Source organism: Anopheles stephensi, chromosome 2 (assembly GCF_013141755.1).
Source record: "Anopheles stephensi strain Indian chromosome 2, UCI_ANSTEP_V1.0, whole genome shotgun sequence".
In the NCBI taxonomy this organism is placed as follows: domain Eukaryota; kingdom Metazoa; phylum Arthropoda; class Insecta; order Diptera; family Culicidae; genus Anopheles; species Anopheles stephensi.
In genome coordinates this window covers 86,552,442-86,578,784 of record NC_050202.1, presented here as the reverse complement: position 1 = coordinate 86,578,784, position 26,343 = coordinate 86,552,442, and the positions used below count along the sequence as shown (strand labels likewise).

The 26,343-nt window shown below is 47.3% G+C and overlaps 8 protein-coding genes across 8 annotated transcripts in view; 3 read left to right on the top strand and 5 right to left on the bottom strand.

Annotated features, from left to right (window-relative positions):
• Positions 1 to 62: 62 nt before the first annotated feature.
• LOC118504991 (flap endonuclease GEN) lies at positions 63 to 2,648 on the top strand. The gene is made up of 3 exons (XM_036040169.1): positions 63 to 327; positions 397 to 1,342; positions 1,407 to 2,648. The coding sequence occupies exons 1-3, from the start codon at positions 170 to 172 to the stop codon at positions 2,532 to 2,534; spliced, it is 2,232 nt and encodes a 743-aa protein (XP_035896062.1). The 5' UTR covers positions 63 to 169; the 3' UTR covers positions 2,535 to 2,648.
• Positions 2,544 to 3,988, bottom strand: LOC118505012 (SRR1-like protein). The gene is made up of 2 exons (XM_036040200.1): positions 3,759 to 3,988; positions 2,544 to 3,658 (listed from the first exon to the last, which is right to left on the bottom strand). The coding sequence occupies exons 1-2, from the start codon at positions 3,971 to 3,973 to the stop codon at positions 2,971 to 2,973; spliced, it is 903 nt and encodes a 300-aa protein (XP_035896093.1). The 5' UTR covers positions 3,974 to 3,988; the 3' UTR covers positions 2,544 to 2,970.
• LOC118502485 (protein FMC1 homolog) lies at positions 2,617 to 2,949 on the bottom strand. The gene has a single exon (XM_036034717.1). The coding sequence runs from the start codon at positions 2,947 to 2,949 to the stop codon at positions 2,617 to 2,619; it is 333 nt and encodes a 110-aa protein (XP_035890610.1).
• Positions 3,989 to 4,313: 325 nt separating the features above from the next.
• The window catches only part of LOC118505015 (translationally-controlled tumor protein homolog), a 45,800-nt gene continuing 23,770 nt past the window's right edge, over positions 4,314 to 26,343 (bottom strand). Inside the window, exons 2-5 of the mRNA XM_036040204.1 lie at positions 19,620 to 19,771; positions 6,082 to 6,188; positions 5,335 to 5,590; positions 4,314 to 5,242 (exon numbers count right to left, since the gene is read on the bottom strand). Of these exons, the coding sequence (XP_035896097.1) occupies positions 5,011 to 5,242; positions 5,335 to 5,590; positions 6,082 to 6,109 (516 nt within the window). The 5' untranslated portion in view covers positions 6,110 to 6,188; positions 19,620 to 19,771 and the 3' untranslated portion in view covers positions 4,314 to 5,010. The remainder of the gene's footprint in view (positions 5,243 to 5,334; positions 5,591 to 6,081; positions 6,189 to 19,619; positions 19,772 to 26,343) is intronic.
• LOC118505014 (dolichyldiphosphatase 1-like) lies at positions 10,294 to 12,317 on the top strand. Its single transcript, XM_036040203.1, has 3 exons — positions 10,294 to 10,822; positions 10,911 to 11,190; positions 11,259 to 12,317. The coding sequence occupies exons 1-3, from the start codon at positions 10,735 to 10,737 to the stop codon at positions 11,620 to 11,622; spliced, it is 732 nt and encodes a 243-aa protein (XP_035896096.1). The 5' UTR covers positions 10,294 to 10,734; the 3' UTR covers positions 11,623 to 12,317.
• Positions 12,356 to 16,171, bottom strand: LOC118504985 (vacuolar protein sorting-associated protein 11 homolog). The gene is made up of 5 exons (XM_036040142.1): positions 16,014 to 16,171; positions 13,803 to 15,939; positions 13,433 to 13,730; positions 13,144 to 13,372; positions 12,356 to 13,074 (listed from the first exon to the last, which is right to left on the bottom strand). Exons 1-5 carry the CDS (start codon positions 16,026 to 16,028, stop codon positions 12,487 to 12,489), a joined length of 3,267 nt encoding a protein of 1,088 aa, XP_035896035.1. The 5' UTR covers positions 16,029 to 16,171; the 3' UTR covers positions 12,356 to 12,486.
• Positions 16,204 to 17,740, top strand: LOC118505013 (mediator of RNA polymerase II transcription subunit 27). The gene is made up of 4 exons (XM_036040202.1): positions 16,204 to 16,661; positions 16,730 to 17,081; positions 17,168 to 17,389; positions 17,461 to 17,740. The coding sequence occupies exons 1-4, from the start codon at positions 16,483 to 16,485 to the stop codon at positions 17,593 to 17,595; spliced, it is 888 nt and encodes a 295-aa protein (XP_035896095.1). The 5' UTR covers positions 16,204 to 16,482; the 3' UTR covers positions 17,596 to 17,740.
• On the bottom strand, positions 17,897 to 19,613 carry LOC118505011. The gene has a single exon (XM_036040199.1). The coding sequence runs from the start codon at positions 19,596 to 19,598 to the stop codon at positions 18,684 to 18,686; it is 915 nt and encodes a 304-aa protein (XP_035896092.1). The 5' UTR covers positions 19,599 to 19,613; the 3' UTR covers positions 17,897 to 18,683.

The window sequence follows — 26,343 nt, the reverse complement described above, 5'->3', positions numbered from 1 at the left end:
TGCATGTCGATCTGCCAACTGTCAGATGTCAAATTTAAAATTCACCACTCGATCTTCTCTATACACCTTGATTTCAAATTCAACGGTTGTTTACGTTCAGTTGCACCGTGGTGAAAATATCGTTCGCCGCGCAAAATAGTGTACGTTGCCGTTGCAAAATTGCGTTAATATGGGCGTAAAAGATTTGTGGAATCTGCTGACCCCTCACATGGAACGGAAGCCACTTTTCGAGCTGAGCAATAAAGTGGTGGCGATCGATCTTTCCGGATGGGTGTGCGAAAGTTTGAACGTTGTCGATTACTTTGTGCATCCCCGGTTCTATCTCAGGTTGGTAACAGCTTTACGTCCAGGAGAAATCGGAGCCTACGGTTTGCTAAAGCGCCCCTTCATCCACAGGAACTTATTCTTTCGCACGTGCTATCTACTGCAAACCGGCATTACACCCGTCTTCGTGCTGGAAGGTACCGCACCGCCGTTAAAGTACGGTGTGATCGTTAAGCGCAATCAGCAGACGCAGTTTCGTGGCGTTCGCCCAAAAAAGATTGCAAACTGTGATAAAGCGACATCCGCCAGTACGGTTGCTGCCGAAAAGCCTGGTAAACCGGCGGAACAGAAACGGAACCGATTTCACCATGTGCTAAAGCAATGCGAGGAGCTGCTGAGCGCGATGGGTCTGGTGTGTGTGCAAGCGCCGGGAGAAGCGGAAGCGCTGTGCGCCTACCTCAATCGCGACGATCTCATCTACGGTGTGATCAGCCAGGATTCCGATTGCTTTGCGTACGGCGCGGTACGTGTGTTTCGCAACTTTGCCGCTTCCCAAAACGGTGGTTCGGTGGAGATTTACGATTTGAGTCGGCTCGATGGTAGTTCGCTTCGATTGGGACAGGAAAAGATCGTTGCCATGGCACTGCTGTCCGGGTGCGACTACTGTCCGGCCGGTGTGATGGGTGTGGGCAGGGAAATGGTTACACGATTCATCAGCTGTTACAGCGATAGTGAAATTTTGCCCAAAATGCGCTCCTGGCGTAAAACGGCCAACCGGCTGACGGAACTAGAAATTCGTGCGGAAGATAAAAACATCTGCACCGACTGTGGACACGTGGGCAAGCAGCTGCAGCATCGTAAAGCCGGCTGTCTGGACTGCAGAACGAAGCCCGGATGCAACGAGTCGCGCTGGAAGCAGCAACGTTGTAACATTAAAACAGAGCTAGACATTAAACGGCGGGCGCTGAAAGATCCGGACTTTCCACACGAACCGATTATAGACGAGTTTCTGACGAGACCCTGCGAACTGCCGGCGCTGGATTTATCGTGGCGGCAACCAAATTTGGTAAAATTCATCGTAAGTACCGGCTGCCCGTAATGGAGCAAGCACACCTGATCTATTTGTCTGTCGATCGTTACAGAAAAGCATGTCCGCCTATCTGCAGTGGAACGAGTTGTACTGCTTCCAGAAGCTACTGCCACTCTTCACCCGTTGGCAGGTGTACGTGAAGAAGCATCCGCCGGCTAAACGCTGCAACGTGTACCTCGAACCGGATCACATTAAGAAAAAGCGATCGCCCAAAGGCATCGCTAGCTATGAAATTGTGTGGAAAGATGCACAAAACATGTTCGGCGGTTTAATCCCACAGGAACAAATAGATGCCTATCTGGCGGAAGCGGGCAACTCGCTCGAAAGTTTGTGGAGCACGATCGAACCACACGACCTGGTGCAGGAAGCGTATCCGGAGCTAGTTGATGCGTTTCTAGCAAGCAAAGCAAAACCAAGTAGAAAGAAGAAAGCAACCACCAACACTGACGAGCAAGATAAACCGAAAAGGAAAGCAGCGACTGTTAGAAAGGACAAGGGTCAAGTTCCGCTGCGAGAGTTCCTTGCCAAAGTAAACGGCAAGAAGGAAACGCCAGCGAATGTGGAACGCAGTGGCGGTAGTGATTGTGAAAATCAGCCAAATCTGCTTAATCATCAATCGTCCGAGGAAGAGATGGAGTCGGTTGATCATTTCCTGAATTTTACCGCCGAACTGGAAGCGATCGCCGGCGACCATTCTGCAAACGATACCTTCAATTCGTCCGCCTTGATTGACCGTTTATGCCGTCCGGACTATCTGCAGCAAGCGCTGGCAGAGTACATGCAGATAATCGAAACGGAAAAGAGGAGTGTCGCGTTGCAGCAGCTACTATCTCAGAGTGCTGCGCAGTTGCCATCCGTCGATCCGGCAGACGATGACGATAGTAACGTGCAGCATAGGATTGTGCTGAAACGAGACATACTCAACGCATCCATTGGCGGTGGAGGCCAGCAGCTGAACCAATCGGTAGCTCAGGTCGCGAGTAAAAAGAAGCGCATGAGTTTCTTCTTCGAACCGCTGGACATTCCACCACCGGACCAGCAAGACAACGAGGATCTCGATGCGGACCAGATGGACATGTTCGAATGTTCACTGATGCTGAAGGATCAAATCGTGGTAGGTCCGTGCGACCCCGGCGACAGTGATATTAACCAAACAATCATCTACGATATCGATTTTTAGTACTGCTGCTGTGTTGATTAATGTTTAAGTCTATTTACCTTCCACTTCATGTTCGTTACGGTCCACGGCGAAATACACAAATCTACTTCGGATCGTGCGGCAACTTAAAGCCAACCATGTCAGCCGTCTCGCGGATGCTCCGTTCACCCTTACCACGGTAGCTTTCGTTCAACTCCTTCAGCTTGCGCAAGCTTTCCAGGTAACAGCGGTATGTTTGCGCGGTGAACTGCAGTTCCTCCTTCGCTCTGCAGTGCTGCTGTTCGGTGGTCTCAAACCGCCGATACTGTTCCGTAATGTACTTGCTGGCCAGCGAGTACGCGCAGGCACCTTCACTGGAACGGATCGCTTTCAGCTCGGAGAGCAGTTGCTTTAACGTTCTGCTGCTACTCGCTGCACGGACAGCGCTCGTTGCCATGGTGATTTTGAAGATATTGGTTCAGCTAAATTCAAGACTTGCCAGCGCCTCCTTCGAGATGAGTTCTAGATCGTCGGGTTCGTACGACGGTTCGTCGGTGTTACTCCAATCGATGTGTGAATTTTGCTCGTCCTCGTTTGCCCCAAAGTAATGCAGCGATGTATCGTTGAATATATCCGTAAAGCGAAAATTATTTCGTAGCGGAACTTCCCGGAACAAATCGGCCGCTCGTAGAATGTAGCCCGCGTTGATGCGTAGCAAACGGTCCGGGTTGTTGTTCACCACGGTGCTGAAACTGTTACACAGCAACACAACGTTCGCCAAACGGCACGGATCCCAATTCTTCCACAGCAGATTGTTGACGATTTGCTTCGGACAGTGTGGCAGGAAGTACAGTGTTTTGCGTTCAGCACTGTACTTGCCCTCAAGATTTTCGTGCAAAACGGTCTCCCCCAGGGTCTGCAGCGTTTCCACCTCCGATCCGGTAAACACTGGATCGAAAAATTGCACTCCCACGGTGAGATTCGTGTGCTTTCGTAAGCACCGTATAAACGCTAGCTGATACCGGGCAATGGCACACTGGTGGAATTTGCCCAACCCAAGACAAACGATGGTTTCTACACCGGCTAGAATCGGTGGAACGATCTCCAAACACTGACGGAAAAAGGCAGACTGCGAAATGTCCGCTTCTGCACTCTGCAATTGCGTGCTGAAAAATGTGTACAATTTATATAACCGGACGGACAGCCGGCTGAGCGGAATGTCAAAAGGTACGAGCGCGCCGGTGAAACACGCCAACGGGTACTTACATTACTGTTTTCTGGCAGAATACGGACCGATCTGGTTCGGCAAGCTGGCGGGGAACTGTTTGTGGTTTGTTTCTCGGTTTGCGATGCTTTCCTTTCTTTGTTACAACCAATTTAAAGTCCAGTTCTTGCGCGACGGTGTCGATCTCGCTCATTGCATTGTTTACGTTTGTGGCTAGCGTGTGTTGATAACTCATGAGCGCACTGCGGACATACATCTTGACAGGGGATAAAATTAATTGGGCTAAAAATATTATAGAATAATGCAGAAGAATTGTTTTACTTTACTGTTAAAGAGAAAATGTCTTGAAAAATTCGAGAAAGTTTTAAATAAAAGCGTAATGGGAACCGTTTGACAGCAGCTCGACTACAGTGCCGTACAGAAAAACATCATCATGGTTGCTATTTCCACCCAAAATGCAGCTCTGTAAAACCAACTGTTGAATGACTGTCCTCCTCTCACTATCTGGATGTTCTGGGGAACTCCCATACCCCATGTGTGCATTATCTCTTGTCGGTAGTAGACAAAACATCCGAGAGAAACAACACACCCCATGCTTCGTTTTCAGTTGTTACGATTGATGTTTTCTTCTTTATTTGATGTTCAGTTTTCATGCTTGATTTTGATGTTGCAAGGAAGCTTTAAAATCTTGCAGGACAGAAGATAATCGTTGTTGGTTTTTCTCCACCTTCCAAAAAAGTCCTGATGCCATGCTGCTGGTATGGTCTCTGTTACCAAACGCACGCGCGCGCGCGCCCGTCTACTGATGTTCCCTGTCTGGTTGCCTGCCGCCGCGCGTGTTTTCTGTTGTACCGTGCTACCGAAAAATAGTTGATAACGTAACTGCAAGCTTTTGGTGAGTATTGGTAAGTCACGCACAATTGTAAATGATTGTAGATAGCGATTTCGCACCGAGTTTTCATCCGCATCTTGTTTGGAAATGTCACATCTAACGGTACATCCTGCTCCTCCTTCCTAGCCGATAATTAAATGCTGGCGGTAATTTCCTAAAAGTCTCAAACTTGACCTCACCTTCACTTTTACAATTGTTCTCTAAACCTTACGCACGTCGCGAAAAACGCGGCACACGCACATTATAAATAACGCGCTCCCTGCTGTTTGGTCATTTAGTCTTCTTTTACAGGATGCTGTTTACCGGGGGGTGTGTCAATGAAAGCTTATAAATCAAATAGAAATTGAAAATATATAAACGACGATGCCTGCGATCAGCCTAGAACACGAAACCGCACACACTTAGAACTTCTCTTCCTCCAGACCGTGCTTGAAGCAGAGCAGAATTGGCACGGATTCGCCATCGATATCACGGTACTCCAGCATGGCGATCAGACCTTCGCAGTCCATCGATTCACCGGTAAAGAACTGCAGGTCCTTGAAGCGACCGAGCAGATCCTTCATCACTTTGTTGATGTTCGTCTTGAAGACTTCCACCTCGCCGGGCGATTTCTCTTCCAGCCGGGTGACGAGCCTGTTGTTGCGGGAAAGGGACGATGAAATGATTAGAATCTTGTAAACTACCTGCGTCTAGCTTGACGCCAACCGGCACACACACACACTTACTTCTTCATGTAGTCCTTCAGGTAGGTGGTGAACTGCTTCTTGTCAGAAAATCCGGTCTCGACCAGACGGTGGTTCAGGACGATATCAACACCAGTTTCGGTGGCCGACTCCGTTCCTTCTTCGGCCTCCTCAGCGGACGGGTTGGCACCATCCAGCTGCACATCGCCCAAGGTGCGGGAGACGTGCTTTCCGTACACCTCGTACATCACATCGTCCACCAGCTTCACCTTGTACGTGTCGGAGAACATTTCGTCCCCTAGAAAAGCGCACAGAAATGGGCGAAAGAACATTAAAAAAAAAGATGAGACATTTTTCACACCACAAGCTGAGTCATCCACAGAGGAAACAGTACGGCGAACGATGACCCCTAACCTCAAAATCGGCTCGTATCCTTTTGTTTACGTTTTCGATACATGTTCAAGGGTAAGCCGACGCACTTGGGGAATTTCTAGAGCCGGCACGTACACCAATAGTTACAATATGCCAGCATTTATCAAGCTTCATCGACAATGCTACACACGCCATACCCATCGGCGCGACAGCGATGGACTTTTCTTTTACCAACTATGGCCCTAACACGTACACACATACGCCATCGCTGTCAGCGGCCATCGCACCATCTCACGCAGCAACACACAAGCGGCGTAATGCAGCTTCGTTTGCGGCTTAATTTTCTCGCATTAAATCACTCCATTTGTCCGGCACTCCATAACTCAGCCATAGCGTTTCGGTTCCTCCACAACTTACCGGTGAATACATCCTTCCAGATTTTCATTTTCGTTGGAAGATGGAGAAAACTTTTGTCCAACTAATAAAAACTACGATGCGTCCACCTGAAGAGCCTCACCGGAAAGAAAGATCTGAAGTTTGTGACGTTGCGATATAGACACACGAACACACATCCGGCACTACGCACTGTGGGACTTCGTCATCGTGATTTTGAAGATTCCGGGGCTGAATAAAATCAATATGAATTAATTCAATTTACGATATTCTTTCGCTGTTCCATACAACGATTGAGCTATTTCGAGAAAATTCGAATTGATTTCAATCCCTTTCATACAAAAATCAAAGCAGAATAGCTGCAGGAGTCGTTAATAGGAAGCAAAATAATATTTTTTTAAACATTTTGTATCGACAATCGACAACGAAGTCGACACCAAGGTATATAGATTTAGGAGGTAGAATTATATAGAGCAATTTGACATTTCGCGACTTGACGTTTTTGTTCCGTGGTGAGGTGGAGAAGAAATGGTTGTGGAATGGTAGAAGGTATTGGTGGAGGTATTGTTTACAAATATTTACCCTCATAGCTTCTTGTACTTTCGGTTTGCTCGGTTGTGGATTGCGTGTTTTTGGTGGCTTTGAAGTGATATCATAAGGAAGTGTGTTTTTTGAAGGTTAATTTTTTGTTATAGTTATTTTTTATAATCATTTAATAAAAATTATAGTTTGTATTAAGTGATTTTGACTATAACTTGGATAGATGTGTAGATTCTAAATTAAGATCCACATCTACAGTTCTTTGAAATCGTTAGTTAAGTTTCATTTACGATAATTTTCTTATAAAATAGTGTTTAGTTAGGTTAGTTAGTTAGCTCTATGGTAAGATAGTTACGTTAGTATAGGTATTAGTTTGATATTTTGTTGTTTGTTTTCAAGTAGCATTAGTTAAATTTTGTTTCTTTCATTACCATAACGAATTTCATAAGAACTTTTCTAAAACTTTTAAACATGCCTGCTCCCTGTGCTGTTTCACTGTGTCGCAATAAACGATGCGATGCAAAAAAACATTCGGTGGAGATTTCCTTCCACATTTTCCCAAAATCTGAACCCCTTCGTAAATCTTGGGTTCAATTTTGTAACCGGGAGGAAAATTGGGAACCTTCAATAAATGACGTGATATGTTCAACACATTTCCTAGAAAATGATTATCTAATGCCAATTAATAATTTGGTTGGTGCTAAAGTGTCTCGAAGACTTCTTCTTCCTAATGGTGAGTTGTTTTGAATTGCATCTTAATCTTTGTGTGACTAATTCATTATATTTGTTTCAGCTATTCCAACAATTAAAACTGCATTGCATACTGCAATGAGTAATCAACAGGAGGAAGATTTGGAAAACTTTCCTCCCTTAACATCTATTCCTGTTACGGCAAGCAATGATGCATCCGTAAGCACAACGCAATCCACGAACACAAACAATTCTCAGGAAATACAGAAACTTAGAGAAGCTAATTTGCGATTAAAAGCAACCTTAAACTACGTTACTTCTGAAAATTTTAAACTAAAACAAAAAGTTTTAAATTTAGAAAAGGAACTTAACTTTTTGAAGAATTCTTGCATCCATCCGAACGATCTGATTGACAAAATGAAAAACCTTTTACAAGGCACACTATCATCAAATCAGATTGCTTTGATTACGGAAGAAAAGAAACGCGTCAGATGGACGAAGAAAGAAATTAGCAGTGCTCTTACGCTCCGATATTTTGGGAAAAGGGCATATGACTATATGGTACGGGATATGAAATACCCCCTACCATCAATTTCGACCTTACAAAAATATGCAAGGACTATTAATTTAAGCGAAGGCATTTTGGAGGATGTTTTAATATTTATCGGTAACTTTATTAGTACATTGAACAGTAGAGATGCGGAATGCATATTAAGTTTCGATGAGATGAAGGTGCAACATACAATGGAATATGATCCTTCAACTGATGAAGTTGTTGGTCCTCATAATTACCTACAAGTAGTTATGGCTAGAGGTTTGTTTAAGAATTGGAAGCAGCCGATTTATATTGGTTTTGACAAAAAAATGACCAAAGAAATCATTATTATTATTATAAAGAAACTATTTGAAAAGGGTATAAACGTTGCTGGGATCGTAAGCGACAATTGTTCGACTAATATAAGTTGTTGGAAAGAGCTAGGTGCACAAGATTATAAAAAACCGTATTTTGAGCATCCCATAACTAAGAAAAATGTATATGTATTTCCAGACGCACCACATTTACTAAAATTATTGAGAAATTGGCTCGTTGATCATGGATTTAATTATAAAGATCAAGTCATTTCTGCAAAACCATTACTTGATCTAGTAGAAGGTAGATTAGGAGCTGAAATGACTCCTTTATTCAAGCTTACTAAGGGGCACTTGATTTTGTCAAGTCAAGAACGACAAAATGTGCGTAGAGCAGCAGAGCTACTATCTCGTACTACAGCCATTTCATTGCGGCGATATTTGCCAAATGAAAAAGAATTGGCAAATATTATAGAAATGGTAGACTTGTGGTTTAGCATTTCTAGCTCATATAGCCCGAATGCAAAACTACATTATAAAAGATCATTCATGGGAAGTGAAGAGCAAATTGAAGCTTTAGATAATATGTATACTTTCATTTCGAACATGCTAGTGGTAGGAAAAAACAATATACAAGTTTTTCAGAAAAGTATTTTGATGCAGATAACATCCGTGAAAATGCTGTTTGCAGACATGAAGGAAAAGCACAACATTATTTACTTATCTACGCATAAGGTAAAACACATTAAAAATATTTACTTTTCGTTTATTTTTGCTGAGCACTTTGACTCCCTGGACATCGAAGTGAAAGTTCTTTCTTTTCAATCACCTTCAAAAAATGTCTTAAGTATGTGATGATTCTGTTAATGGCAAATTTTACCGTCCTGGCTACAACGTCGACGTTGTTCGTTTATCGCTGTCCATATAACACTGAATGAAATGTGTATTCATATATATTCGTCGTTTTGAAAGAAAGCGTTTAAACGCTGAGTAAAGTTGTTCCGTTTCATTGAATCGTTAAATAAAAATAATGAACAGCAAATACAGCTTTAAAATAGACTTATTGTAAACGGTTGGCACCTGCACACGTTGGGTTGTGTTGTTCACGAAAAAAAATTACAAATTTTCCCTCTTGCCTTAAATATTGAATGCCCCGTAAACAGTTTACAGTATCATTCAATATAAACGTTCTTACACCGATGATCGATGGAGTCCTTACCTGGATCCAGTGGAGGCAGCACATCATGATACTGATACTTTACGGTCCACGCACTGGTGGTGCTGGTGCTTTCAAATCATAGTGAAACTTTCCGAACAATCTGATGGCAGAGAATCGAATTAGTCGTTCGTTGAAACCACAGATGAATGAAGAATAGAGGAAGCATCCATACAATCTACTGGACAACGAATGCATAAAATACTTACCTACGCATAATTGCTAATGCTATCCAGTGAAGCATTATACGCCTGACGGGTACGAAAGATAAGGGTTTCGAGGTGGATGCGGCACAATTCTATCCTATTCCTTGTAATTTATGGTACTTAGCACGAGAATCGAACAGCTTCACTTAATCTACCAGTGTAATTTTATCGAGTGGTATGCCGTAATTCGATACGTCCGATAGGCCTTTGGTAGCTGTATGAAGAAAACAACGTCACGCAAATTTCTTTTTAGAGCTGGTAAAGGAACTGTTTATCTTCAGTGCTATGTGCAACGACGATGATAAATGTAGAAACTTGGTTTACTGAACCGAAAAACGATGCTTTATGTTTGTTTATTTTGGTAGTCCCAAACCATATGATTAAGTAAACAAACTTTGAAGTTTCTCGACCGGCCAAAATCCAAAATGTCTACCTGCCAAATCGACAAAAATTCACCTTCTAAATATATACACCTTGGTCGACACCCTGTGCTCGAAACGTCAGATGCTTGTAGACAGTCGAACAGTGGTGACAGCGCTATGAAATCTCTTTTTATTTGTAATAAAAGTTATTCTATTTGAAATATGTTTATTAGATGAATTATGAATGAAACAATCATAACTCAAAATCACTGCAGCAAAATACAAGTTTTCTGCGATTTGAAAAACATTCAACTTCAACGTTTGTCATCCACCGATTTTATTCAAAAGTCATCGCACTTTTGACCACCCAGTTACTACTGTGCGGTGTCATTTGTGGCCACACATACAAAACATTGCCAACAGTTTCTGCACAAATTTTGTTTCTGCGCTTGAATATGTGCATGTTTTGCATATATTTCTCCAATCAACAGTGAACGAAGTGCAGCACTGCGTTATCTACATAATCCACGCGCTACAATGGTACCGGAGCCATTGTTCGGGAATAGAACCGTATCGCTGAGAATCATATAGCCGTAACAACAGGACAGGAAAGATTCAGCGGTCTCCCAGCGGAACGAAGGGCTTTATTCGTTTTCCTCCTTTTGGCCTTAGTCAAGCTACAAGCACAACAAGAGACAGGAATAACGTGGCTCGCGGAAAAAGACCCCAGACCGAGCGGTAGTATTTATTATTAGACACCAAACACGAACACGCCAATGTCACAGCATCGCTAGGAGCTTGATCAAGCTTGAAAATGTCCTCCGCCGATATGTTGCTTCCGAACGAACCGCATTTGAACGAATGGCAACCCATCACACTGACACTGGTAGAATATCCTAAAGGTAAGCGGCATGTGCGATCATGTCTTTGCGGTGGCGAGCCTCTCTGAACATCCGCTTTATTGCACCATGCCTTCCGTGTCATCTGCAGGTGATTTGGTCGGTAAGCTGCTGGCATGGATTAGCCTGGCGCCGCTCGGTATCGGTGCCGGATTTGTGGCACTAATACTGTTCCGGCGGGATCTGCACACCATCGTGTTCTTCGTGGGGACGCTGGTGAACGAGTGTCTAAACATCCTGCTGAAGCACTGGATTAAAGAACCGCGACCGATGTCGCGGGCTCAAATATGGACTGAGTATGGTATGCCTTCGTCGCACTCACAGTTTATGTGCTTTTTTGCCACCTACGTACTGCTGTTCATCTTTATAAGGTATGTGTGAGGTGAGCTAGCTCCCTACGAATAACTCACCCGAGCCCTTCCCTGTCCCTTTTTAACAGACTGCATCATATAAACAATAGTAATAGCGCAAGGTTCGAGCGACTCGTCCGATTGCTGGTACTTGCCATCTGCTGGGCGGCAGCGTTTCTCGTCTGCTTCGGCAGGATCTATCTGCTCTACCACACACTGTCCCAGGTGTTGGTTGGCGCTCTCGTTGGTACGGTGATGGGAGCGCTATGGTTCCTGCTGACGCACTTCGTACTCACGCCCTACTTTCCGATGGTGGTACTGTGGCGCGTATCGGAACTGTTCCTTCTGCGAGACACCACACTCATACCGAACATTCTGTGGTTCGAGTACACGGTCACGCGGCACGAAGCGCGAGCTCGATCGCGGAAGCTGGTGAGCATGAAATCTCAGTGACGTTTTTGGTCACCTTGACGACGATACTCGTACATCAAATAGCATCAACCCGGCGCACATTTCATTCAACCCAAAACGCAACCGCATTACTGTGGGCACGAGCAATGCATTAGCAAGCAAACCGGCACTACCGCTCTTCTTAGTTGGCTCTCGAACCTTCATCGTCGCTCGGGTTTGGCCTTTTACCCATTGGCCGAATTGAGTCGGTTCTGCGTATCGCAGGACCCAGGTCTCGGCATGTCATGAGATACCACAATCCATCACTGGATCCGCTTAGCTAGTATAAGAACGTAATTTCTTAAACTGTAATGAATTAGAAATTCAACACCGATTTCCGACGCAGGCATTTATGACGACTGTTTTGCCGAACAACGAGTTTGGGAAAGCTGAGAAGCAGTTAGCACTAGAAAGGTAGTGATTGCAAACGTTTGGTAGCATGTTACAACGGACACGTACGAACACACGCTCCTCAACCAGTTGCCGCGAAGATGGCAGTGCACGTGCACCACAGCAAGAAAGTATATTGTGATGAATTCACCCATTTGTGGAGAAAAGGGAAACAAAAAAAAACTATTAGTAAACGGACACTGGAAGTGATCGATTTTTTCGATCCGTAACGCACGGAAGCAGGAAAAATAAATGATATCGAGCTCGAAACGACACACTCGTCGTTGTGCAGCTCGGACGAATAATAATGCTTCATGTACGTAGCTTATTAAATTCTCTCGCCGAATTGTAAGACGTTTAGCTTTTGTTTATTGCATGTATGTATATATATGTATTAACTGAAGGGATAAATACGGGGAACGTGCCATGGCTCAACGATGCAGCAGTAATTCCTCCCGGCGAAAAAGCGCACTCTACTTACTCGGCAAAAGGATCCAACTTACTGTCGTACTCCTCCTCGAAGGGGTTTTTAGCAACCGTTTGTGGTTTTCCCACCGATGCCCCACCTTGCTGCGTTCCGTCGTCGAACGGATTTTTGGTATTGTCATAGCCGGCCGCTTCGTCCTCATCGAACGGATTACGTGCCGTGGTGGCGATCGGGATTTTGGCGATATCTTTCGCACTGACGACGGGCTGCTTCGCTGCTGCCGACGCGTGCGACTTTTCGAATGGATTCAGCTGTTTGCTCAGATCGGGCACGGCCGTCGGTCGCGGACTGCCGTAAGGGGATTGCATCTTCGGACTGCGTTCGTCGCGCAGCCTCATCTGCTGCTGTGCGATTGTGGCCGCCTGCTGGCGCTGCCTAATACGCTCCTGTTCCATTAACCGGAGGCGCATTTCGCTTTCCTGCGATTCGATTCGAACCTGTGTCGATCGGCCTTCGTCCTGGCGGAGTCTCGCTTCGCTGGCGTACGGAGCAGCCGGCTGCGGTACGACAGTGCGTGGCGGTTCGTACGTCGCAGCAGCACCCTTTGCTCTGTCGGTTGGTTTCGGTTGTTCCACAATCTACGAGGGGGACCAGATAGAAAGCTGTTAAAAAGAAAAGCAAAACAAAGGGGAGACCCATTTTCCTACATCCATCTGTGGATCTCCTTCCTCGACGATAAGCAGCTTGTTGAACAGGCCACGCCCGAAGTAGTCTGCCACCACGGAAAACGGTTCCGGCGAGCGGTCGAGCAGATCGTGAAACATTTCGTGCTGATCGCGCGCCTCACTCTGCGCCCGTAGTGCCTCGATCAGCTGTATGTTGTTCTTGTTGCACACCGGACAATCCCGTTCCGTATCGGTGTAGCTTCGAATGCAGCTGAAAATGGACGTTAAAATCAATTCCTAAGTGGATCTAGCTCGATCCCACTTCGCTTACTCTTGATGGTAGGAATGTTTGCAGAGGAAAAACAGTGCCGGCATCGACAGTGGCTGTTTGCAGGCATCACAGGTCGTGTTCTGAAATTCCACATTGCCCTCCTGCAGGTGCTTGATGTAGCGCTTGATGGAGGCCGACTCTTCCCGGTAGGTTCGAGCCTGCTCCTCCTCGCTGCGGATCGTGTCCTGCTCCTTCTGGAACACCTGCGCGAAATAATCCTTCACCGAGAGGAAGGTGGGACCGTGCTCGACCGCCAAACAGTCCAGCACTTGCAGCGGCGCTTGAAGTCTTTTTTGTGCTGTGGGAGAGCAATATTTCCCGCAAACGATTAATCACCTCCCTACATTCAACACTCCGCTGGAATACTCACAAATCACTTGCAAAATCTGGTTAAACAGGTGCGCCGGAGCTTGCGCATCGTTCTTAAGGCCGTTTAGTGTGAGCAGCCACAGGGAGGCATCGTTGTGGGCTAGCTTGCGGCAGCACGTCAACAGCTCGTCGTACTGTCGATGCCGCAGGTAGTGCCGCACGATGAGATGGTAAAGCTTGTCCTCCTCGTACAGATACATAACGCCGGGCCAAAATTCGTGCACGCGACACTGTGCCAGTGCGTGGTTTTTGTCGTACCGGTCCGTGTTGTATTTTAACAGATCCAGCAGCTTTCCCTCCACCGCGGCACTTTCCTTCCATTTGTACAGATAGTGCTCGATGAGCGTGCTGTACACGCACTGGCTGCTGGCGGGCACGAAGCGCACCAGATGCTCCAGGAAGTCGATCAACAGCTCCGTATCGTCGAACAGGTGAATAAAGTCTTCCGGGTTCCCGTGACCACGCTCATCGTTCATGTTCAGATCGGCCAACAGATCCGCCACCGTGAGAGCGTCCCGGCCCGGTGTCGAGCTTCTGTTCGCTGCATATTCCGTGCACAGCTTCTTCAGCAGCGCAATCGTTCTCGTCGGACAATTGCTCATCAGCACCGACCCGTACCGCTTTATGCTACGCTCCGCGTCCGCACACGCAAGCGATTCGATGTAGTTTAACGCTTCCTCGAACTGGCCCATATCTTCCGTCAGAATGCTCAAGCAAGCGTCATGCTTCCGGTGCGCTTTGGCCAGCTGCAGCGCTTCGTCGACGTACGACGCATCGCGGCACACCTTGATCGCCACATCGATATCGAACAGGTTCGACTTTTGATCGTTTTTCAAAAACTCCTTCAACTGCGTCGTTCGATCGAGCCGTGTGAAACAGTTCAGCAGCAGCGTCGTATGATCCGCCGTTGCGCGGCCCTGCGCGTGTATCGTTTGCAGATAGTCCGTGAGAAAGTGGATGTGCCGGGCGTCTAGGAAGCGCTGTATCACGTACGACGGTTCCAGGTGGCCAATGGTTTTCGCGTACTGTTCCACCGCCCCGGCAAAATCGCCCTTACTGTACAGATGGTCACCGTACTGCTTGAAAATGCCCGCCAAACCTTCCGCATCGTACTGGTTGCACTTTGCAATGCGTACCGCAATGTCGTACAGATTTTTCTTAAACAGCACGTTCAGCTTGCTCTGCAGATCTTTCTCGTCGAGATGGAGCACCTGTTTGCCCTCGGTCAGAATGTAGCAGGTGCCGAACTCGGTCAGAATCGCCGACACCTCCTCGATGGGCGTGGTGAACACGATGAACTTGTTCTGTATGTCAATAACGGTCAGGTTAAAGCCGCCCGGGCTTCTTGGGTTGCGCATCACCACAAGCAGATGGGACCGGTACCAGTGCAGCAGTGTCTTGTTGCCATCCAGCGCATAACACGGGCCGCGACCGTCCGAGGTGTAGCAGTACACTGCATCGTCCAGCCCCACCATAAAGTGGCCCTCGTTGTGACCGGTCTGCAGCGCACAGCAACCGACCGGCTTTTTCATAGTGGCCAGTATCACGCGGATCTCCTTATCGCGGCTGTGCAGATTGTACAGATACACGCCCGAGTTTGAGCAGACAAACATTTGCGTGTGCTTGTGACAGTGCTTGAACGCAATGCCGACAATGTCGCTCGTGCCGGCCGTAAGCTGCTTCAGCGTTTTCGATCGATCCCGGCTAATGTCCCCGCGGTACAGTGATATGTTGCCCTGGGCAAATCCGATCGCCATAAACTGGCCGCCCTCCGAGACGGCCAATGCCGTCGGGACCGATACCATCGTGCGCACCGTACGCAAACATTGTGCACCGTTCGTTGCGGACAGCTTCGACAGGTTCCACACCTTGAACGACGGACCGTTGATATCTTCCCCGACCGTCACGAGCAGATTGTTCGGTTTCGCTATGTCGCACAGCAGTATCGAGCCTTCGTGGCCCTTGAAGCTAATCACCGACCAAGTGCGGCTAAATGTGTGAATGTACCCGTTGGAATCGCAAATCACTATCAAGCTGGTGCCGTTTGCCGTTGCAGTAATCTTTGCGCCCTGCAACGCCCCGGATACGTTATCTTTATCCACTCCCTGGCGGAGGTCGAAAAAGTTGAACTTGCGCCACTGTGAAATACGACAGAAAGGCGGGTTAGGTTAAGCAGCTTTCCCGGCAGTTCACTCATTCTGCTCCTCATCACCTCGAAAATAGCCATTACGATGCGATGCTCTGTTTGCCTTACGGCAAAAACGGGACGAATTCAATCCAATTAGTCCGATTTGCTGCAATATTGTTGTTCTGCGACGGTGAATATGTTTTGATGAGCAATTTTCCCGTTCGACTCATCGCAAACTGTCACTGTGACAGTTTGTTGCCGAAAGCGCTGTTGCTGTTCGGGTTTATTTTTTGTTATTACACTAGCAGGAAAGCTATTATTTTATTCCGATGATTAAAATAACTTGTAACAAATTTGTAGAATGAGCTGGTTACGAAAGAAAGAAAGAATAATAATTCCGTGAAAAATAAACAAATCCTAGCTGCCAAGTGAACTATGGCTTATAAACCGATGGTGAGAAACAGTTTGTTTATGTCGCGGACCTGTCGACGATATAAACAAATTTCTACCGGGATCAACTACCGTCCGGCTTGCAAAAGTGCTACCGTGAATCATGAATTTGGAACCGATAAATAACGCTTTGTCTCAGTTACGCGTGTTGCGATCGAGTGTTGGGCAGGTTTTCGAAACCCTAGGTACTGGCGTGCGTACCGATCATGGCGAAGAAGGGAAGGAGCAGAAGTTTCTTCAAGAGCTACAGGAGTTGCTCAATTCGGTCAATGCAAATCTCAAGTAAGAGCGAAGTTGCAGTGACAATAGTTTAATCGTACATAATACAAAGCTATGCTGATCTCTTTTAGGGACTTTGAATCCTGCATCAACGATCTGACGCCTTCGCAAACGCCGCTGAATCTTGCCAACTCCGCTTACCTGTCGCTGGAGACAAACCTTGAGCGACAGGCCCTGTACCCGCATCTGGTGCAAAGCTACAAATGGCACGACAAACTACACGAATACAGCACGTTCGCCTCGACACTGCTGCAGCAAAACTCCCTGAAACGCTCGTACTACACCAACACCAAGCGCAGACGTTCGCTTCCATCGAGCCATCTGGCCACGCCGCAGATGGTGGATAATCTGATCGGAAGCATTCACTACAACAACATGAACCTGAAGATTGCGCGACCCTTCATGACGAATGCGATTCTTCATGTAAGAAGCGAAGCGGGAATTTCCGTCCTCTCGATCGCATCATCGTAGCATTATCTAACGCTTTCCCTTTTTTTTTGCCTTTCCAGATTACGATTGCACGTGTTTTGCGGGCTGCGGTGATACTGAAGGGACTCCTAATTGAATGGGTCACGGTGAAAGGATACGAGGAGTCCCTGCTGGACGGGGTGGATGAGCAGTGGACCGAATCAAGGCATCAAGTGTTCCGGAAAGTACAGGATCATGCACATTCGGCAATGTTGCATTTTTTCTCACCCACCCTGCCAGAGCTGGCCATTCGAAGCTTCATTGTGAGTACTCTGGGGAGTCACGCCCTCAGTTGGAAGAGTAAATTAATACAGGATGTTTCTTTGTTCCACAGACATGGTTCAGGAGCTACGTAACACTGTTTGCAGATCCGTGCAAAAAGTGTGGAAAACATCTACATAATACGCTACCGCCGACCTGGCGCGATTTGAGAACGTTGGAACCATTCCATGAAGAGTGCAAACAGTAAGTTTCGTATCGCAACAGGAAGCGTACGTCAAAAGAGCACAACCATCTTGGTTGGTCAATAGATGGAAAGACGGGACCGTGTGCTACTTTTAATGAAAACTCTCGATTCTTCTAATAAAAAGATATATAAAACAGTCCAAAATAAACACGCTGTGTTCAAGGTGTATCGCACTGAGAAAGGCTGATTGTCCGGTGTCAATCTCTCGACGTGACGTGTAATTCGGATATCGATTAAGCACAACAAAAAAAAGAAGATGCATTCAAAAGGTCGATCACCTCCTCCAAACACCTAAAAATTGCTGTTAAAATCATCTCTTTTTTAATCTTCTTAACAAAAGCTACATTTATTCTTTCAACACGTTTCTCTGCTGTACAAGCTTTTTATTCACTTAATTCGTTCGTAATATGATAATAATAGCTTCATCGCACTATAACCCATCCGTGTGGGTAGTAATTGTAAACGAAAATGTATTTTTTTTTTTCGTTTAAAGTCGTACTTTGTTCAACGTGGACCACCGTCAATGCACCGCATTCGGTCCCAGATAAATTAGTACATACATTGCTTGAGAAAACGGAAACCTGTTTAATAATTCCTTGTTTCTTATCCATCAAAACCATTGGTATCTCGTGTAGTGTACGTTTCCATAAATAGTTTTACAACGTATTTTCTCATTGCTTGTTCAAGCTACTTGTTGAACGATTCCGTCCCTTTCTTCCGTGTGTTAGTTCGCACTTACTCTAAGTAAATTCTTATTCTGATTACAAACTAATTGTCCCATGCAACGAAGCCATTCGTTCGTCCGATCTGTTTCCAAATCTTGCCGCAAACAATCGAGACCATCGTTAGTGATCCAGCACCGCTCGTAACTGACTAGTGCACGCCCCAAGCCGCGGATGCTGTGCGCGTGTTTTGTATGTTTGTGTGTGTGTGTGCGTGTGCGGTTCCGTGATCCTGTCGACGGATGATCGATCGATCGATAGCACCTTCCAGGGCGGCGTTTATTGCCTATATACATATTGCTTCCCGTATCTTTGCTCGTTTCAATTTGCACTGGAATGGTGACGATAAGGGGCCGGCGCTCGATGATCTCACAGCTCCGTCGTGATTTCATCCTGTGGCCGGAAGCCCAGCTTGAAGAACTCGTCCTGCAGCCAGAGCGAGCTATCGTTCATGCCGGACGTCGACAGGTACGTTCGGACGTGATCGAACGTATCGTCGAACGGATTGTTGCCACCGGCCCCACCACCTCCACCCACACCACTCCCGCTGACCACGCCCGTCGTCGAGTGGTGGTTGGAGCTGGTGTCCGTCGTGTGCGACGATCGTTCGTCGAACTCGTGCAAACTGATCAGCGAACCCAGGAAATGGTGCGTAGTCTGCATCGTCGGCAGGGTTCGATGCTTCTGCAGCTGAATCAATTCCGGCTGCAGCAGATTGCGCTCGTTCTTCTGGCTCAAGCTGGGCGATAGGTCCGTCGGCCCTGGCCCGTGCTGATCGTAGCCCGCCTTGAAGGTGGAATGGTCCGACGAACCGAGCCGCGGATCGGACGCCGACGACGGTTGCTGCAGGAACTCGATCAGCTGTGCCAACTCCGGCTTGTAACGGTCCAGCACTCGTTCAGCCCACACGTACAGCCGTTGCCAATCGTGCGGTGGCGCATTGATCAGTTCGATCGGTTTGTTCAGCAGAATCAGTATCTTGGCCAGATCGCGCACCACCGGATGGTACGTAGCCGCACCGGCACTATCGCCGGCCAGATGCAGTTTGCGTATCTGTCGCCTAGTGTCGTTCAGCATCTGCAGAAAGTATTCCGCCTGGGGTCGCAGCTCGTCCAGCTGGCGCAGGAACTCGAGCCGGTCGATGTTTTCATCGATGAATGATTCGCGATACTTTTTCCGCTTTTGGCGACGTCTCAGTATGGCCATGACGCCCACGATCAGCACCACGCACAGAATGGCTCCGGCGACAATCCCGACGACAGCGGCCAAGAACGAACCGGACATTTCGACCGGATAGCAGACGCGCCCCATGTACTCGCTGCTGGTTGACCACTGCGCACCGTACCCGGACGGACATTCCGATAGGCATTCGCCGGTATCGATGCGCAGCACTTCCGCACACTTGATACAGCCGGATTCGGTGCAGCGGACACATTGCTCGTGAAAGCGTACACAGTCTGTGGAATGGAGAAAGGGAAAGAAAAACGAATTTGTTAAAAACGGTGACTGATGGACAAAGACAAATTTTGTACAAGAAATATTGAGTGATCGACTCAACTACTACCCAAGTTGACTAATCTTATTGCTAGTCTATCTTCTCAAAATATCCAATGTCAGACGATGTGCTAGCACGATTGATGGCACATTTCCTTACCAACTCTTCCATTCGACAATTTTGCGTGGGTTATCCGTTGCGACGAGCGATTCGGGGTTGGAATATTGGAATATACATTAACGTCACCTTTAGACGAGCAATAAAAACGGTTTAGTGGGCCGAGTAAGTCTTCGTTGGTGGTCTTCCAAACAAATCCCCGATACGATAATTTCTGATTCATTTTTAATCCACAAACACCAACTGGTTCAGAGCAAGGGTCAGAGCAACAAAGTATTGATCAATCGATTTGGACATCCCTTTTGTCCTTAAGGCTATCAACCTGGACAACTGGAGTCTAAGCACAATGCAACGGTTCCAGAGTACATTGCCCTGCAGCTCACTAAATTGTTGTGGAGCACATTGGCCACCCTTGTGCAGCTAGGACGCTCACACAATTGAGATTCGAGTGCAAGATAAACCCTGACGGTACCTGACCACGCTCCCGTCATCTTCACTGTGCATTTGAATTTGAAATGGATATCGAACGGCGGTCGGTCGGTGATCGTGATGTAATGGAGTGCCGGCGGTCGGCAACTGCTCGGCGATCGGTCGATCGGTTAAAGATCCCCCTCAGCACCACGAGATGCTCCAGTGAAGGTACCGGGTAGTGAGAGTGCACTTGGCGAAGGTGCAAATAAGGCACCACGAGATGATCCCTGTTGCCGTTGGCCGATGGCGGTTCCTTGCGAGAGTGGCTTTACGTAAGACAGCAACGGACAAAGGGTAGTTGGCGCTTTGGCGCTTTTAGGCGCATACATACTTTGAAGGCGATTCGGAAGATAAGAGAAAGCCCGCAGCTTTGAACGGTCGATCCGGGCGACGGAGTCGAACGAGTCGTGATCTTGTTGTTTGCATCCCAAGTTAAGTTGCGTAGCGAAATTACGAGAAGGAACCGTGCTCGCATTCTACTCGTGTGCGACTCGTGAACGTCCACTTTCCGGCAGTGGGCAATTACTTTTAATTATCGATGACGATGACAGTGCCGCGGCAACAGCGCAATTCGAACGCGTGACTTTTTTTTTGCCACTGATCCTGCCTCCTCACGGTTTGCGTTTGCCCGTGAACCCGTTAACGAGGTGATCCTAAGCCAGCCAGTTACAGCTGTGAGAATGTAGGTCAGAACGGGTCTTGGTCAACTGCCGGATACCTCGCGACCGTTCACGAGCGTATGAAGAAATTAGTTTGGAATTTAAAGCGTTTGGTATGTCCATTATCGCTTTATAATCGTTTCTTGAGGACATCATCATGGTTGGGCGGATCATGATCTGTGACAAGGATCTTCTCCATTATTTTAAACACTACTTCTGGATTAAAAAAAGGTTCATAGTTTCAAGTTTAAATTTACGCCAGACTGGCACCCAAAAAACCACTCTGACCCGCTCGGTGAAGTTCGCCAGCCTGTACAGCACAAGAATTCTAGCGCTCCCTGCAGGGAACCGGTTTAATTCGTTTAGCAAACACCAAACCGCAGCAGGCTAACAACACACACCGACAGAGAAATACCAGGGTCCTTCTCCCTGTTCGGAGGCAAGTTCCCGGTGGAGACGTCTCGTGCACAGCCCAACAATGTGCCCCCATCTTGTTTGCTCCGCCAGAAGTTGCCAGGAGATGCAGGAGTGCACGCGATGCAACAGAAAGGTCGACATTATTGCACCCCGCGTGCGCCACCATCTGTATGTGTGTGTGTGTGTGTTCACACAGGGTTCGCAATTACTGTAAATGATGCGGAGAACCGATGCAAGCGCAAATTCTACCCTTCCGCATGAACTGAGGGAGGGACTATCATATCCAATAGCGTACAGCCGGCAGGCAGGATGATTCAGAAGCAGGTTTCGGTTGAAGCTACGGCACGTCTTGAAGGACATATCGTAGTAGTGGAAGTTCTTTGTTTTAATGCATTTTTAGGCTTGCAAACTTCAACTCGAACGCTCTTCAACAAGTGTAGGTAAGAAAAAAACATCACACTACGCTGCGAACTGCAGACAAACGATCGGCGGATGAGTCAGAACCGCAGATGAAGGAGAGGAGCACACGCTGCAAGCGTCTTCATTTCGCTTCCTTATGGTCACCGGGTAAGAACACTCACATTGCTTGGCTTGGGGCTGCACATAAAGAAGATGAGTTGTGTGTGGTTGGCAAGAAAAAATTGCCTCACATAAAGAGGGTTAAATGATTGTAGCTATAAAACGAAACGCAAGACGCTAGACGATCGCGAACACACAATTGTGTAAAGCAAAGACAAGCCCCCGAAAACAATTTAATACTAGAGGAAAAGCTTGTTTTTAGCTGTTAGACGCTTTGTAGAAAAGTAATTACCATTTCCTGTCCTTTACATATACACACAACGTCACGATCTTATCGTCACGCTAGTAGCAAACATGTGCTACTCCACCAAGCCGGAGCATCAGATCGCGTGGAATAATAATATTCATTTTTGCTACACTCTCGGACATCGAGCATCGGGCGGTTTAATGCTCCTGGCCCGACGACACATCATCATGCAACAATGCAACTCCATTCATTGCGATCCAGCGTGATGCGATCGGACACTGCGGATGAAAAACGGATGAATGAACCCTGATGGGGGAGAAGTCCGGAATGATGAATCTGATATCTTAATCAAATTGCGCGGTTTCGGCCTGCGATCGTGAATGACATTACCCACCGTTCTGGTGAAACTTTGCACACTCCACACGGCAGGCAGATACAGTCAACATTCTAGAGTTACAAAACCGCAGCTTACGATCGAGTCGTGCGTCGGTTTAAATCATTAAACCGTCTCCGCTTACTGAACTTTCTAAATGCCACTACTAAGTGTTGCACGGGACAAAAACCGCAACCGTGAAAGTGATTGCACTGAACAGAAACGGAGCGGCGAAAATGGTTGTGGCGCTTTCGCGCTTGCTTCGCACAAGAAAAGAAATAGAACGCAACACTGATGCCCAGATTGAGACTTCATTTACTTGAACGAAAAGTTTCACACCCTGATAAAAAAGGCGACATTTTCACACATCTTCTCACAAGAGTAGGTCCGCTTATTGGTGCAATCTGGTGCGCTGAACAGATGTCTTCAATTATCGTCTCATTATCACAGAGCGAGACAGCGCACGCAGCGCCTCAACAAGAAGCTGAACCGATGGCCGTCCCATACTTGTGTCCACAGCCCAGTCAGTCATCGTGAGCTTTGGAATAGCCGAATGCAGCGTGCGAATTTTTGGCAAATGCCACCAACACATACCACCTTCACCGTCTCTAACGACTCTTGTGCTAATGGGGAAGCGTGGTGGCTTGGTGGTAGGAGACTGGGCCACCCCGTGGTGAGGTGTCATTTTCCCCCCAGTTTCATTTATTGTTCGCACTTCGACAGTTGCCGCGGTTCGCTTGAATGAATCGCCACGACCGACAATGGAGGAAGGTTGGGGGAGTCGATGGCGGGAGGGGGGGAGCTGTCACTGGAGGAAAGAAAGTCGTGGGATTCTGCAACTCCATTCAACACCAACGCAAAAGGGGTCTCTCCCCCTCTCCACCTAGTGCCCATTCTTCCGCCATTCTTCTATCCCGACCAGAAAACGTTGACATAAATTCGTTTCAATGGTTTCACGGACCGAGCAAACCGAGCGTAGATATCCTGAAGACATCTGGGGAACCTAGGGGAAGAGGTGGGGAGGAGGGTAACGTTTGAGTTTATCCCATGATGGGTGTGCAAGTTCCGTGTGGTGGTTGTTGCCCGTTGTGCGTCAATCGGTACACGCCCGGGCACAACACAAACTCCGTAACCACGTGGGAAGATTTCCGTCCCCGAAGTGTCACCTTCGCGGGACCACAATTCATGCGCCAGGAAACCTCCCCCCGACGGGGTGGGCACAGAGATGCTTTCCAATCGAGAATAAACGAATTGAATGCAGACAACTTTATGAGTATAAGTGAGCTTAAGCATGCACTCGCCGGTACCCGCCAAGTCATGATCATCAATCTGTTCCGGATGCGTGTACAACGTTTCCTATCGTTGTCGATCAAATTAAAGCTCTTCAAACCTTCCCTAGAGATCCTATAGAGTGCAGCAACCATTCACAACCATCGTAAAAAGGGTCATTTAATAAGCACCGTACACAAACGATCCTGCGTTTTGTAGGAGTTTGCATTGCAAACTTCACCTGATCCCCGACGCTGACGTGACACTACACTGTGTGAACCATATGACCGGCTAGGCAGACAGAACGGAGCATGTGGTCACGGCGTTACGACAGGTCCGACATTACATTTCATTCCCTCTGATGATGTCTTGTGCTCGAGCGAGCCTTCCCCCTATTAACCTCCCTGTATGAAGTCCGTGTGTTGATATGTTAATGAGTGGAGAATTATCTGCAACAACACATCTTTACAAACCAATGCACTTTCGAGCGCAAACGTGCATGATGGTTGTTGCTCACTTTTATAGCTATTTGCAGGCTCAAACTGTCTCAAGCCTGCCCTTTCTCCAATGCGTTCGGTGGGCCGGTCTTTGTCTGCTGCTGTTGCCGCTGCGTTTGTGAATCATTGCCGCGTGTGAGGAACGGCAACGTGCAGCGCATACACTTTTCCTATGTCCTAGTTCCTCGGATTTTGCGACCTGAGCGTGTAGGGGGTGGGGGGGAGGGGGCAAGTACTAGCTCGTAAAAATGTTTATTTATTGGCAAACTTCATAACTGCCAATGGCGAATGTAAGTACCTTCGGTTCTTCTCCTGCTACTGCTGCAACCTACCAACCGCACCACCTTGACAACTCGAGGCAATCTTTAGTGTATACAGTGTTTCGCGTGCATGGCAAGCGAGTCGGCATATACAGCGCGCGCGGTTTGTCTCACATCCTCTCGCTCCTCAGCGTCGTCGGACCCGCCACACGGCACACACAGACACCGTTTATGAATGAAATTAAGATTAAGATTATGGAGTCCGTGCTGAGCGTGGGTTGTTTACTGCATCACAAGAATCTTGTTCCTCGCCAACGTGCTTCCTGTGCCCGGCAAACTCCACCGGCCCGGAAACCGGTTCCGATGTGGCGCAAGTGCAGTTCCGAACGCGTCATCCTGCAAATGCCGTGAGGATGTGTGATAGCACCATCCGTGACAGGTAAGGCGGGAGCTAACCATGACAGTTATGAGATACTGTACGTCCAGCGCATCAGCGTTCTAGCTAGCTGGCTGGCAACAATGTCCGGAACACGCATTGCCCGATCTTCCTACGATGAGCGCCTTCGTAGGTGCACGGCTGTCGGCAGCAGCATATCATTAGGGATTATCTGCGCAAGGACAGAATTGCCCGACAACCAACAGGTGGGCAACAGCTTTGTAGCATAATGTGGGAAATTTACAACGGCTTACAGTAGCTGCCGTTCCGAATCCAATTATTCGATGACACTTGAGCAGAAAGGTTCTCGGCGTGAACACGTTCAATCGAGGATTTCTTCTTCAGAGCAGAAGCCTCTTAGTTGGAGGCTTCAGAATCATTTCCTAAAACTTCGATTTCATATTATCCGGAAATAATTTTAACTTGCAATACGCAACCCACCGCAGCGGAACCGTCTCAGCTCACTGGGCAAACCCCATTACGAAAAAGGATCTCCCAAAAAAACAGGAAAATATCCGGAATCGCACCTTCACAAGACAGCACAAAAAAGCTACAGCTATCGAATGTCACACCGTCATCGATAGATCCGATCGTTGTGCCAAACGATTCCATCCTGAGTATTCGTATTAAATTTCCTGATCTGGTCTTTACCAAACGTCCGGATGAAGTGAGACTCTCTTCCGTTGAAAATCGATCGAACAAATCTGAGCTGCCTGAGCTGCTCGCCCAGAAACGAAATCAACCACGCAGCACACGTACTGGTGTAGTGGCCTGACTGGTCAGTAACCTTCCTGTGTTTCCTGCCAAATGTTGCATTAAATTTCATCACAAAAGTTCGTCATTGAAAGGAAGCCATTGAGACATCGGCGATGCGTTCCAAAAATTCTGTTCCCCGCTGATAATGAGCGCGGCTTGAAACATGAAAGTGATTGAGATTGCGATTACTGACGTGCGAGCTTTATTAGCTCAGCAGATTGTTCTGGACCGTTTCTTATCACTCTCCACCGGGGTGTGTTTTTTTTTTATAAAGACACATCTTCTCCTCCAAAATAATCACGATGCAAATGCCACCGTGTCGCGGTGAGCAACAACTTCAAGAGCAAATTTATGACAAGGTTAATTAAAAACGCTGGATCACCTGGATCGGGATCTCACTTCCCATTTTTTACAGACACACTTTGCGTACGATAAAATGCAAATTCAATTTACACCAACAAAAGCAACTTCTCTCCCTACTCTCGCCCAAGCTGCCCTCCTTCCTCGGTGCTT